At 40.4% G+C, this 15,052-nt stretch overlaps 1 protein-coding gene across 2 annotated transcripts in view; it reads left to right on the plus strand.

Moving 5' to 3' along the window:
* Positions 1-3,179: 3,179 nt before the first annotated feature.
* RNF145 (ring finger protein 145) overlaps positions 3,180-15,052 on the plus strand; it is a 69,781-nt gene continuing 57,908 nt past the window's right edge. The window contains exons 1-2 of one of the 2 annotated variants that reach the window (XM_037798812.1): positions 3,180-3,534; positions 14,516-14,728. In XM_037798812.1, the coding sequence (XP_037654740.1) occupies positions 14,545-14,728 (184 nt within the window). In that variant the 5' untranslated portion in view covers positions 3,180-3,534; positions 14,516-14,544. Of the gene's footprint in view, positions 3,535-13,782; positions 14,027-14,515; positions 14,729-15,052 lie in introns of those variants that run through there. The other variant, XM_037798811.1, reaches the window with a different exon arrangement.

A 15,052-nucleotide genomic window follows, 5' to 3' on the forward strand; every position in this document is an offset into this window, starting at 1 on the left:
TTAGAGGTAGAAACACATGCAGTAGAAAAAGATAAACTTATTCTGGTATTAAAACAGTGTAAGTTCTATTGTTTTTCTAATTATCCATAAAAAATATTTATTGAACACTATAAATGTCAAAAATAGGTAAATCTTAGAGACAGAAAGTAGATTAGTGGTTATCTAGGGCTGAAGAGAAAAAGGGAATAACTGGGAATTGGCATGGATTTTTTCAGGGGGGGAGGTAATGATGAAAATGTTCTAAAATCAATTGTTGTGATGGCTGCACAACTCTGCGAACATACTAAAAAGAACATACTAAAAAAACAATGACTTGTACACTTTAAGTGGGTAGACTGTATATGCTAATTTTATCTCAGTAAAGCTGATCTATCTCTATGATGACATATATGAATCCCCCTCCTCTGCACAGTGTCGCCTAACAAAACTATAGTTTTCCTTTTGAAAGAACTTTCAAATAAAACCATAGGTGATAGCCAGGTTGAATGTTCCACTATATAATTTAGAGTCTTTCTTTGCAAGATACAATAATCTACTCAGGAAAGCTATTTTTAAATTGGATAGAGAAAGCCACAAAGTGCCCAGAACATAAGAACGAATAGAGTGAATGAACACATGCAAGAAAATTCTACTTTCCCCCATATTCCCAATGTTGCCTATCCAAGGTCTTTGAACATTTTGGCCCCATTATGTGAAATCTGTTATATGAGATCTTGTCTCTTGATCTAGAAGGCAGTACATAATGAACTGAAGGCCATCAATTATCTGCAGAATTTATTTTCATTAAAGGACTATTTCCATGTGATTATTAGCAACAGTTATATAACAGACGATTCTAGCCTTTTGGAATGGCTGGAACTGTAACAAATATGCACTTTTTAAACTTTGTGCTGCCTTCAGATGCCTTTAGGGAGCAGGAAGATAACCTTTAGGATACTGAATGGTCTGCCACTGTGCAGCCGCAGCCATAAGTATTTCACTTCTTTCCTTCTATCATCCTAGGCTAATTCTTTTTATGGCCAAGCCCTGGCATTTGGACATTTCCTTGAGCTTGTACTTACAGTAAGTTTTTGCTCCTGCTTTTACTGATTTGGGTATGAAGGGAAGGTGGGTTTCCATGCCTGTAGAAAGTACTCTACATTATGATTGTTCACTCTGATTTGAGTGGCCCTCACTAATATCCCACCCATTCTTTTTTCCTTTGCTCTTCTTCTTAAGTTTAATTTGGTTGTTACCTACATCTGGAATGAGGTGCTTTCTTTCCCAAAACAGGATTAGCAGCAATCTAATAGCAGTCACCCTTTCATTACCAGAATAGTTTTCTTTATTTGTTTTGAACTTTGGCACTAATAATAAAGTCAGCTGCTATAAAATTCAAAGGTGAAAAAGGCATGTGACTTTTTCCTGCTTTTACAAGTCCAGAGCACTTATGGAGAGGGTTGTAGGGCTTTGAAGCTATCTTTTTTTTTCCTTTTAAAAAAGAAAGGTTAGAGCTAAGGTAGGCCTCTCCTTCATTAAACACACACATGCAAATCTGGTAACAAATAGTAAAGCAATATTTTCAAGATTCTGCAAATCATGAGAAGAATAAATGAATCCAATTAGAATGTAGTTAGGATTGTGGCTTCTTTCTAATGTTTCTGGCCTATGTTTTCTTGACTGAGTCAGATGTCAGATTGTTAAAACAGGAAGGAAAGTTCTTGATGTCTAAGGTAGCTTCCTATGCCAGTCATTAGTCATGTGACCTTTATAATTTCTTACTTAACCAGGTTATATAGAGACTCATAAAACGGCCTCCTTGGGATAGAGCAGCGTTAATGATTATTCTAAAGTGGTTTAAGGCACTTGGATGAAAGGTGGCTGTATAGATTATGAGCATGATTCCCAGAAATTTTTAAAACTTGATTTCAACAGAGCTATCAAACACACTGGTGGAAAGGAAGTTACTCTGAATTCGACTGAGCAACACCTTCAGGGATTACATTTTCTAAAGGTAGAGTTTGTACTTAACAATTTTAGCAAGATACAAAGGTTACCCCGAATTGGGAGTTTACGGCTTAAAGTGCAGAGGCCAGAGACTCGAATTTCCTGAGATAGCTCCAAACACAGGAATCTAGATTGCAGTACTTTAATTTATCTCATACATGCAGAAGGCAAGGCTTCAGGCAATTTCAGAATGACCCAATGTAGTTGAAACATCTTACCCCCTTCTGAGTGTGTATCTTTTGGCAGTGCCAAAATCAAAGGTCAGACAGGTTTTTAGTATCGACTGACTGTCCAGGAACTAACTAAAGAGAAAGCAACGAACAAGGAGAGGGGTTTTGTGGAGAGTCACAGTGAGGCAGGGCCCTAGAAAAACTGGGAATAAGTAGTCCAGTCAAAGCCCAACCACTAGCAACATCTTTGACATTTAAATTAAATTAAGGTAGTAATGCTCATCAACGTTAAGTGACCAGGCAGAACAAATGGGTTTCTTTAACCTTGGGGAGATGGGCATGGGTGGGGTGGTGGTGTCCGTTACCCTAATCGTGTTAACTTTGGACCCTAAGACAAGGCAAACACCACGAACAACTGGGTTCAAACCTTAATTCATTTAATTTCATACATTAAAATTTTGCGAACCAAACCGAGATGTCAGAATTTTTAAAGATACTCGGTGAACCGTTCCAATTAGTTCGCTTACTCACTCGTTCACTAACTTATTCAAAGAAGTCTATTGAGCGCCTACTGTGTGTTAGGCACTGCTAAACCATCACAGACGTGGCTTTTGACGCCATGGAGTTCACAGTGTAATCTAATCGGTGAAGGAGGTTAAAAAAATATTCTCGCATCATTTCTTCTGCAATTGCACCGGGAGCGGATCGGCCCCTCAAATTCCCCCACGTGGTCCCCGCAGGTGGGTGTGCGTGTGAACACGTGCGGCTCGTGGTGTTTGGGGAGTGTGAGCAAGCACGTGTGTCAGAATGGCGCGTGTCAGTGCGCGTGCACGTGTCGGTGTGGCGCGCGTCTCCATAGACGCTGGGGGCCGGCTGCGTGGGCCGGGAGAAGCGCGTGCGTCTGGCCCACGTACCACAGACCGCACGAGAACGACTCCGCCGGTGCGATTGTGAGTGAGCGCGGGCGCGCGCGCACGGGGCGGGGGGAGGGACTGGCGGGCAGGCGGCGGCGCGCGCAGGCGCAGAGAACGGGAGTCGGGCCGCGGCAGCCGCAGAGCGCCAGGGGCAGGAGGAGTGAGCGTAGGAGGCCATGGCCGCTGTCGCTGCCGGTTGCTGAGGGTCTTGGCCCGCGAGCGCCCGCCGCCGCGGAAGATGGTGACCGCACGGCTTGGTCCGCTGCCGCCGCCGTTGCCACCCCCTCCCAAGACGCAGCAACCGAGGCCCGGCGCGGAGGAGCCACCTCTGTGAGCCGCGCCTTCCAGAGACGCCGCCGCCGCCGCCCGAAGAGAACCGGAGGGCAGGCGAGAGAGCCGGCAGTGGAGGAGCCCGCCCGCCCGCTGGCAGCGCCACCACGTAGGGAGGGAGGCCGCAGCCCGAGGTGACCGTGCTTCCCGCCCCGCCGCCGGACCGGCCCCTTCCAGTCTCCGCGCTACCCTGGCCACTTCCCGCATCTTCCATCCCCTGTTCCCTCCCCTCCCCCATCCGGTCGCCTGCACTTTCCTCTTCTTCCGCTCGCACCACCCCCGCCCCCCCTTTCGTCTTCCCTTCTCTCTCCAGCTTCGGTGGAGTCCACCGCCCCTCTACCCGCAGCAACTCCTCCGTGCCAGGCTTAGAGCCCCTTCCTCTAGCACCGAGGCCTCGTCCGCCGCCTCCCCATTCTTGGTCCCTCCGGTCTCTCCAGAGCCTGGAAATCTCTCACCAGCCCCCGCATTCCTCAGATGCCCTTACTCTGGGGCTCTCCTCCATCGCTGCCTCAGCACCCCATTTCAAGGCCTTTTCCAAGCCCTTTTCTGAGCTGCCCTTTTCCCAGCTCCTTTCGTCCAGTTGCCATTTCCTGCTTAGCCTGTTTTGCATCTGTTTACTTTACTTCTAAGCTTTCCTCTCTTTTTCCCTTTGCTTTACCCTCCCTTGGTCCACGCAGCCCCCACTCTCAGCCTCCCTTCTTTTGTGCCGTTTGAGGCTTTTTTTTTGAGGGGGGGCGGGATGCGGAGCGGCCTGCTAAGCCGTTTTTCTCCACATACCCTTCCTTCCATCAGCCCCTTACTACAGTAAGAGGGCCCCTCATCCCTTCCTTTTTGTCCCACTTTCCTCTCCTATTTGCCATCTCTTCTGTCCTACCCTTCCAGTTCTGCTTTCCCCACCCAGGGCCCCTAGAGCCCTGCACTCCCTTCAGGAATGAGTTCTCTTTCTGGACGGGGATGATGAACTTCGCCCTTGGCTATCTTCAGAAATCTTTTGCTGTGTGGTCAGCACTTTTAGCAGAACTGGAGGCGAGCCCCCCGGGCCTCTCTCCTGGCAGAGTTGTTGCTGAACGTAATCCCTTCTCCCCGAGGCGTCAGCGGCCGGGCGGCGGCGGTGGCGGCTGCTGCTGCTGCGCTGACTGCTTTGCAGCGGGCTGGGTTGGGGTTACTATAGTTCATTCGCTTCTGAGATCAGCAGGCGTGGGGGGGGGGAGTGGGGTGCGGGGAGAGAGAAAGGGGCTTTGCATTGAGAAGGCATCAAAGATTAATGGATGGCTTTGCATCACAGTGTGCAGTAAACAGGAAACTAGTCTGAAAGGAAAGACGAGGACTGTGTGTCTTTATTTTTTAAAATACGGGCTGTGCAGTTCTCTTGAATCTTGAATCTTGAATCATGCCCAAAAGGATGAGCTGTGGTGCTGCAGTCGTGACCCAGGCTGAGCGCCCAGTGGCAGAGTTAGCACTGTTTGATTTCCTCTGTCTGGCTCCTTAAGTTGAAAGATGGCTCTTGTATTCAGAGAAACCTCAGAATTGGTATTAGTTTCTGTGGACATCAGGTACTTACAAAGTTAGCTAGCAACGGGTGGGAGTGGGGAGGACCTGCTATATTTAAAACAAGTGCCAATGCTTATGTAAGTGGTACTTTCTCTTTACGGGTGTATTCACTTTTGGGGTGAGTTTAGGCTCTAGCTTTGTCCTCTTATTTTTTCGGGGTTTGCCATCCTAACAAGATGGACAGCCAGACAGTCTCTCTTAAGATTGGTTTTAGTTGATGATAAAAAATTTTTTTAACTGGTTGGAACAAAGATTAATGTTGAATGGATGAGGATTTTGATTTTTCTTCTTGTAGTGAGGGAGAAAAAAAGGTATAGAAATTTTAAGTCCTGAATTATCCAAATTAGTTTTGTAGTGAATAATTTTTTTAATTCAGTTTTATTGAGATATATTCACATACCATACAGTCATCCATGGTGTACAATCAGCTGTTGACAGTATCATCTTATAGTTGTGCATTCATCACCACAGTGTGATTTGTAACATTTTCTTTACAGCAGAAAGAATCAGAATCAGAATAAAAAATAAAAATAAGAAAAGAACACCCAAATCATCCCCCCATCCCACCCTATTTTTCGTTTAGGTTTTGTCCTCATTTTTCTACTCATCCATCCATACACTGGATAAAGGGAGTGATCCACAGGGTTTTGTAGTGAATAATTTTTAAATGGATTATGTAGCATGTTTATTTTTGCTTTGCCTTTTTAAAAGGGAGCTTATCTTTTTCCATTTTCCATTTATTTTTCTTATTTATCTTAGTTCTTCAACAGAGACCAATTGTGACTAAAAATCTACATTTTTCTTTTTGTTCCAGATGATTTGTTTGATTGCTTCATATTCAAAGTCAGAATGCTGTGTTTACAGGAACATGTAGAATTAGGCCCCCCTGTGTCTCCTAAGCTACAAATAGGAACAGTGAACTGTGCAACATTGTACTTATACATGACATTACTGTGTCTGTAAGTGTAAATTGCTGTTTTGTTGCCTGGGAAAGTCGTTTAATGAAATCATTGAGGTTCTGTCCTTGATTAGCATTTGTTGAGGCTTTGGAAATTTTTTTTTTTTTTTTTAAATCTGTTTTACTGTGTAAAGTGTCTTTAAGTTTGGGTCACATTTAGTTCATGTTACTTGCAGAGGTGTCATGCTGGGAGTTATTACTTCCCCATTTCTTTTCACACTTCAAGAAGGAAATTTCAAAATCTTGCATGGAAGGTAAAAAGTTTATGACATTAACAGGGCAATGAACAGTTTATATATTTGTCTTTTGCTATGTCAAGGTTTTTAAATTTTATTTACCTTCAACTCTTCTGCTTATTTCTAGTTTTATTGGGTATTGTTTGGTTTTAAGAGAAATTTGAGCTCCCTTTGATTGTATTTTAGAAAATGCTCATTAGATCTGTGCAACAAAAAATCTAGGAAAAAGATAAATTAGGCTTGAACCAAACGTCCTAAATGTTTAATCTCTTTACTTCAGTAAAGAAAACTTCATTTTTTACTTCAGACTAGTAATCTAGTGATTTGGCAGGAGGTATGAGTAATTTCAGGTAATGGTTTAGTGTGTGGTGCTAGAATGTAGTGTATGTTATTTATTTGTGATATCACTATATCAGGTGCCATTTTTACTTTAGAAAAGTTCAAAACTAATGCTTTGAAAAAAAATGTAACTTTTTAGATTTGATTTTCCACGGGTTAAATTTGCTTGTTCCATGCCCTTGTGTATGGCCAGCTTGTCAGTGACTTACTAAAGTATCACTCACGTACAGAAATAAATGACACATTTAGTAGGCAATGGATTTATTATTAAATGGCATGTTTCGGTTTCTGCATGGACCTTTAAAATTCAGACATTTGAGTTTTGAGTTTTCTGTGCCGTAGAGTTGGGAGTTGTGCCTTTCTTCTTGGATAGTCTTCTCTGTTTATAGGTTTAGGAACTCAAGATTTTCTTTTTATCCTTATTATTTGTGAGGCAGGAGTAATGATGGTAATTAAGAGGCAACACATACCATTCATTCTGTTAAAGGTCTTCTTTTGGAATAGAGATGGTCCTTTCTCTAAGAACTCCCTAGCAGTTTAGATCTTGATTTCTAAATGTAGAATTGGTTATTCCATTAATTTTTTTTTTTTTCCCCTTTAAGGACTGTACTAAATGGTGAAAGTGGGTACATTTTTAAAACAGGATGTTAAAAACAGAGGAAGGCTCTTCAAGTCAGATGAAATAAATATGGACTGTAAGTTTTAACTCAGTAATAGCACTTTATTTTTATTACTTAGAAAAACAGAAGTAGCGGTATCTTATTGGATTCTAGAATATGGAAACATAGTTACATTTCTATTATAGTACAAACCAAGTAGCTACAAATGTAAGTGGTGTTATCTCTGCGTGTGGTGATTTTCACATATGACTGGTAGTTTGTGAGAAAATTTTTTTACTCTACTTTGAAAGAAACTCCCAATGGTGCGTTGATTTATCAGTTTGACTTCCAGAGTAAGGAGTTATTTGACGCTCTGTATTTTCTTAAGTCATCTGGATGGCTTAGGCTTGTTACACTTTTTACCAGTACTTTATTTTTTAAGTCCTCCCCCTCCCCATGATGAAATAATACATGTATATGCTAGAAAATTTGGCAAATACCGAAAGATAAAAGAAGGGAATAAAAATCACCCTAGACTCGCTATTGAAAGCATGTTGATATGAATGTTTTGGTGCATTTCTGCCCAGGATTTTTTTTTTTTTTTTTTCCTAAATAATATGGACTTTGAGATATTTAATTTAGGTTCCTGAGTGATATAATTTGTGGTAGGAAAATTATTAAAATCTTTCTTGCGCATATAAAATAGACTTAGAGTATTTATTTATAAAAAGGTTATTTCTGCTTTATTGATAAGATATATATAATAAATATAATGATACTTGGGTCATAGGAATGATTGATACATGGTAATTGAAAAACTTTTATTAATGGCGTGCCAAGTCCAGTGGCCTTTAACTTTTTAACCATAATGTAGGAAGCTATGAAACTTGGAGGGTAAAATGGAAATGTTGACAAACACTTAACTGTAGCATAGCAATCTGTCACTATAATTTTCTTCAGAAATAAATGTTCTCATTTGTCCTGTAATGTCTGAAATTACTGCCAAAGCTAGAAATGTGTTTAGCTTTCTCAGCAAATTTCTTAAAAGGATGTCAGAGCCAACAATCCAGAACTATCTTAACTCTTAAAATTATCCTTTACCTACTTTTGTTTTCCCTATTCCCTTTCCTGTAATTCCTTGGGTTAATTTGGAGCTTTATCATATAAAGCATATTGTATTGAATTGTTCTTTTAAATAGAAGATTGTTCAGGAGAGCCTGATAACTCCTTTTCATTTCCTTCCTTCTTTTTTCTTCATTCTCCTACTATTATCAACCTCTAATCAAAGACAGGACTTACAATACAGACTTAATGCCTGGCTTCTTCCTTGTGCAGCATGTCTGCATCAAGGGGAGGATTTGATGAGTATTGTTTTTCTACTTTGAAAGCAGACTGTAGAAATTTCAGATTAAAAGTTTGATGAATGATTCAAGGAAACACTATGGCAAAGAATTGACATCTGCATGATGTACCTACATCATGAGTGCTCTGTATTGTCAATTTAGTACTTGAAATTTAGTTATAGGTGAATAAGGAGAAGGGTAGACCATGAGATGCTGCAGATTAAATGTGTAATTATCAAGTTTTTGTTGAACAGCTTAGGCGTTTTCAAATAGTAAATATTTAAAATTTGTCCTGTTTTTGTTAAAGAGCTACCTAAATCAAATAATTTTATAGGAATGAATTTTTCTTTTCAACTTAACTGGGAAAAAGTCACATATGTATTTTTTAATTATTAACATTTTGCATTAGTGTAACATTTGTTATAACTGATGAAGCAATGTGGTAATTATATTAACTGAAGTCCACAGTTTACATTTGGGTTGACTCATGTGTACAGGTCTATGGGTTTTTTAAAAATTTTTATTGTGATAACATATCTTTTAACCACTTTTAAGTATCTAATTCAGTGTTAAGTATGTTCACAAACAATATTCTTATAGGGTGTTTTATTGCTAAGTGCCTAGATTTGGAGATGGTGGACTTTTTAAAAATAAGTTTTGTGACTCGAGCATTTAATCAGAATTATAAGACTGTGTTTCAGTTTGCTAAGGCTGCCAAAATGCAGTATGCCAGAAATGAGTTGGTTTTTACAAAGAGGGTTTATTAGTTTACAATTTTATAGTTCTAAGGCCACAAAAATGTCCCAGTTAAGGCAGCAAGAGGAAGGTAACCTTCTCTGAAGAAGGGCTGCTGGCATCTGGGACACTTCTGTCACACGGAAAGGCACATGGCCAGTGTCTGGTGGTCCTTCTTTCCCAGGTTTCATTGCTTTCAGCTTCTGGCTTCAGTGGCTCCCTCTGTCAGCTCCTCCAGAGACTTGCTCTTCAAGCTCTCTGGGTGTTTCTCTCTGAGCTCTCTGGCTTTTTTCTGTCCTTTATCCTCCTGTAAATGGCTCCAGGATTAAGACCCACCTTGAATGGGGTGAGTCACTTCTCAATTGAAATAATCTAACTAAAAGGTCCCACCCACAATAGGTCTGCACCCACGGGAGTGGATTAAAAGAACATGGCCTTTTCTTACAGCTTCAAACCAGCAAAGACTGTGTAGACTTGAAGGTGTCAATGTGAAAAATACAGTACAAAGCTTATTTCGTGAATATCTAAAAGTAGTGGATACAGCTAAGGAGTTTTATACGTTCTAACATAGTTATTGTATAGCACTGTGTTATTTAGTATGTCTTGTACATTAAATCTGGAAAGTTCAGTCAGTAACTCAATTCAATACAATTTAGTTCTCACTGCCTGGAGTTAGGTCAGATTTTATGGGTTAAGAACACCATCCTCTACAGGACTGCCCTTACTCGGACACCAGTTTAGTGGTCCCCAGGGCCCCCTGCACTTTTTTTTTTTTTTTAAGAAGTCATTACAGAGATTTTATTAAGAGATTCATATTCTGTAAAATATATTTTGCTGTTATTAAAACATTTAAAGTAAAAAAAAAAGAGAAAAATATGGTTCACCACTAAAATAAAAGAAACACAAATCTTCCAAAAGTGTAGAATACAGACTTAAAAAAAATTAAAATTTTCTATAATGGGTTGGTACTATTTTTATAATTAAAAACTCTGCTTTACTGTAAACAATTAATTGTACACCACAGATGATTGTGTGATATGTGAATATATCTCAGTAAAGCCGAATTTAAAACAAAAACTGTGCTTGACCTTAATAGGTATAGAGTTTCTGTTTTAGGTCGTGAAAAAGTTTTGGTAAGAGATTGTGGTGAAGGTAGTACAACATTGTGAATACAATTAATACCGCTGAACTGTACACTTAAAATGGTTAAAATGGGAAATATGTATACATATTATTTGTTACCACAATGAAATAAAAATATAATACAAATTTTTTAAATTTACTTGTGATGAAATGGCAGAAGGAAACCAACTAAAATGTTAATAATAGTTTTTCTAGAGGAGTAGGTTCTGCCCCCATCTTTTTAAAATTTTATTTTATTTTGAAATAAATTCAGAGTTATATAGGAACAGTTGCAAAAACAATACAAACCCCATACACAGAGCTCCAGCATACCCTGACCCCCCTCCCCTGATACCCCAATCCACCAACTTTAACATGCTGTCAAACCAGTATTTCTTTCCCTCCCTCCCTCCCTCCCTCCCTATCATCCATCATCTATTGCTCTGTCTTCTGAACGTATGAGAGCTAGCTGCACCCATCCTTGAACAAGCACTATAATTCACACATACAATTTCCATGAACAAGAACATTCTTTTATGCAATCCCATTAAATGCAGCTAAGAAGTACTAGAGATTCAACTTTGATACAAAGCATACATTCTATATTTCCCCTTTTTTTTCCCCCCTATGTCTCAACTGTGTCCCTTTGAGCGTCCTGTCCTCCATCCTCAGATCCCATCCAGGGTTATCCTTGGCATTCAATTGTTGTCTATTTAGACTGTCCTTTTTTTTTTTTTTTTCCCTCAATTGTGGAAACATATATACAGACAGCCTAAATCTTCCCATTCTTCCCCCTCCCTAGCCTTCCATTAGAGGGATTAATCACATTTAGAATGTTGTAATGCTGTCACTTTCCCACCATGCATTACTAGAAATTTGCCTTCACCTCAAACAGCAACCCTACACTCATTTCTTAACTCCCCATTTCTCTTAACTTACACTCTACTTTTCATCTCTATGGTCATATTCTCTGATAATTTCTTTGTGTTTACTGTGGGGCTTAAAATTAACCTCTTAAATCCATAACAATCTTGTTTTTCTTTGATACCAACTTAACTTCAGTAGGACACATAAACTATGTTCCTGTACTCCATTCCCCCCACCTTTATATAGTTCTTGTCAAAACTTCCATATTTTACATTGAGTTCAAAACCACTGATTTGTCATTAGAGTTTGTGTATTTTATGTCATGTAGGAAGTAAATAGTGGAGTTACAATTCACAAATTATTGATTTCTATTTGTATTCCATTGTAGTCAGAGAATGTGCTTTGAGTATATCCAATTTTTTTTCTTTTTAATTTATTGAGGCTTGTTTTATGTCCCAGCATATTAGTCCATTCTGGAGAAAGATCCATGATCACTAGAGAAAAATGAGTGTCTTGGTAATTTGGGATGTAAGGTTCTATATATGTCTGTTAAAATTCTCTTTGTCTCTTTCTCCTTTCTTTGTTTCTCTGTTGGTAGGGCTCCCTTTAGTATCTGAAGTAGGGCAGGTCTTTTATTAGTAAAATCTCTCGGCATTTGTCTGTCTGTGAAAAATTTAAGCTCTTCCTCAAATTTGAAGGAGAGTTTTGCTGGATAGAGTATTCTTGGTTGGAAATTTTTCTCTCTCAATATTTTAAATATGTCATGCCACTGACTTTTTGCCTCCATGGTGGCCGCTGAGTAGTCACAACTTAGTCTTATGATGTTTCCTTTGTATGTGGTGAATTGCTTTTCTCTTGCTGCTTTCAGAACTTGCTCCTTCTCTTCAGTATTTGAGAGTCTGATCAGAATATGTCTTGGAGTGGGTTTATTTGGATTTATTCTATTTGGAGTTTGCTGGGCATTTATGCTTTGTTTATATTGTGTAGAAGGTTTGGGAAGTTTTCTCCAACAATTTCTTTGAATACTCTTTGTAGACCTTTACCCTTCTCTTCCCTTTCTGGGACACCAATGAGTCTTAAGTTTGGACGTTTTATTTTATCTGTTGTATCCCTGAGATCCGTTTCGATTTTTTCAATTTTTTTCTCCATTCTTTCTTTTGTTCTTTCATTTTCTGTTCTGTGGACTTCTAGGACACTGAGTCGTTGTTCAATTTCCTCTAATCTTGTATTATGAATATCCAGAGTCTTTTTAATTTGGCCAACAGTTTATTTCCATAAGATCTTCTATTTTTTTATTTACTCTTGTAATGTCTTTTTTATGCTCTTCTAGGGTCTTCTTTATGTCCCTTATATCCTGTTCCATGGTCTTCTTCATGTCCTTTATATCCTTTGCCATGTTTTCGTTTCTCGATTGTAGTTCTTTGATTAATTGTGCCAAATACTGTGTCTCTTCTGATATTTTGATTTGGGTTTTTGGTATTGGGTTCTCCATATCGTCTGGTTTTATCATATGTATTAAGATTTTCTGTTGTTTTTGGCCTCTTGGCATTTGCTTTGCTTGATAAGGTTCTTTCAAGTTGTAAAAAAAAAAATACCAATCTAATTTTTCAGAAACACAAGTTGGTGGCGTACACTTTCTCTAACTGACCAGCAGATGGCGTCTGCGAGTCACCTCAAGTCAGTTCTCAACTTTGTTCTTGTGGTGTGTGGTGAAATGATTCTTGTGGGGTTCAGCTGGTGAACTCAATTTGGGTGTGTTGCTGGAGCTGTCCGCCCTGAATGTGGGGCGTGTGGCCGGGTGGCTAGGGGGGCAGGGCAGCTTTAATATTCAAACCTCCCAGGTGTTCCTGGAGATTCAAGGCTGTTGCAAGAGTCTAAGCCTTCATTTCAGTTCTGCACCCTATCCTCTCTGACGCTAACCCACAAACCACTGGCATTGACGTAGGGTCCCTCGGTTTTCCAAGCTGGCCCTGCTTCTCAGCTGTGATCTTCCAGGACCTCTGCTGAGGGAATGCTGTGCTACGTCACAAGTGCGCACCGTCCCTCAAGGGAAGCCCCGGGCTGCCGGGCCATGCAGGGGCGCTCTCAGCCTGATGCAAAGATGGCTGAACGGGGCGTCTCCACCCCTCCCCTCTCCTCACATAGTTCCTCCTTCCCAGCTCAGGGACAACTGGTGCTGCTCTGGGCATGGGCATGGCCCCGGGCAGGAGTGTCTCCAGCCTGCTGGGGAGCGGCTGCAAGCAGTGGGGTTTCTTTCTCCTTCCGGCTCTCCCCTCCGCTCCCCTGGCCTTGAGGGAATCTGCAGTGGGCTATCCTCGCCAGACACTGAGAGGCTGTCTCAGACTGCTTCTGCCGTGCTTCCACTGCGCGGTTTTCAGCGTCGCAGATGCAGCCGCTCCTGAGTTTTTCCTTTTTTTTTTTTTTTTTCTAAAAGAACCAGTCCATCTCCAAATGCCAGCCCCTGGCTTCCCCAGACTGCAACGTGGCTGTGGGTCTTTCAGCTGACTTACTCACTCGTTTGAGAATGCAGACTCCTGTTTTCACCAAGTATATGGCCCCTGTGGTTCTAGCAGACCTTGTCCAGCTGGTGCATCGCTGAAACTGGTATTCTGGGTCACCATCTGGTTTTTATCTAGTATTTTTCACGGAGGTGTTATTTTGCCCTGTCTCACCTAGCCGCCATCTTAGGTTCTCCTCCCCACTGCACTTTTAACCAACTGGTTACAAGTTCTACATCACCTGACAGAATTTACTGAAAGTGCTATACTTAATGATTATAATTTTACTGTAGTAAAAGCTTACAAATAAGAAGAAGCCAAAAGAAGAAATGCATAGCGAGGGCCTCAAATGCAAACTTCTGTGTCATCTGCAATTGGGTGTGTATTATCAATCATGGATGCTCTCCTGAATATCGGTCATTCAATTTATATGGGGTTTCATTATCTAGGCATGATTGATGGGATCACTGTCCACGTGGTTGAACTCAATCTCCAGTCCCTTTCCCTCTCCAGATATGGGGAATGATATGATGAGTCTCAAACCCCCAACTCCCTAATCACATGGTTGGTCTTTCTGATGTGGCCAGTGCGCACCCTAAAACTACCAGTGCCCATGTGTTTGGTCCCACTCTGTCCTCTCACTAGCATATATACTATCAGAGTGGTTTTGAGACAACCACGAATAACGAAAGACATTCCCATCCCTGGAAATTCCAAAGATTTAAAGATTTAGAGGTTCCCCACTCCTAGGAGCCAGGACAAAGGCCAGATCCCCTTTTAGAGGCCAAATTCATTACTACTCAATGTGACAATCCATTAGCTATTTGTGTTGACTTATGCTTATTTATTGTGTTTCCTGAATTTTAGGTCTGCCCCAAGGGAAAAAAAAACGAAACATGGCTGCAAAGGAGAAACTGGAGGCAATGTTAAATGTGGCCCTGAGGGTGCCAAGCATCATGCTATTGGATGTCCTATACAGATGGGATGTCAGTTCCTTTTTTCAGCAGATCCAAAGAAGTAGCCTCAGTAATAACCTTCTTTTCCAATATAAGTATTTGGCTCTTAATATGCATTATGTGGGTAAGTAGTATACATTACATTTTCTAACCTTACAGTGAGCATTTTGATTTATTTTATGACTTTGTGTATTTTTGAATTTGGGTAGAGTGAGCTTCAGTCACATTGAAAAGAATTGCTGAATGTTTGCGAATCTTTATAGTCTTTGTCTCACCATTGTGTAGGAATTATTAGGACAGTGTTGATTTATTACTGGTTGAAACTGGAATGTAGAAGAAAACATTTTAGATTTTAATATGGTGAAATATAAATGATGAGAAATGCTTTTCCATACATTTGGCCTTTCTAATTTGTCATTGTCTTGAGTTTTGGTAGTAATTCAGAAAG

This window comes from Choloepus didactylus, chromosome 11 (assembly GCF_015220235.1).
Source record: "Choloepus didactylus isolate mChoDid1 chromosome 11, mChoDid1.pri, whole genome shotgun sequence".
Taxonomy (NCBI): Eukaryota; Metazoa; Chordata; class Mammalia; order Pilosa; family Megalonychidae; genus Choloepus; species Choloepus didactylus.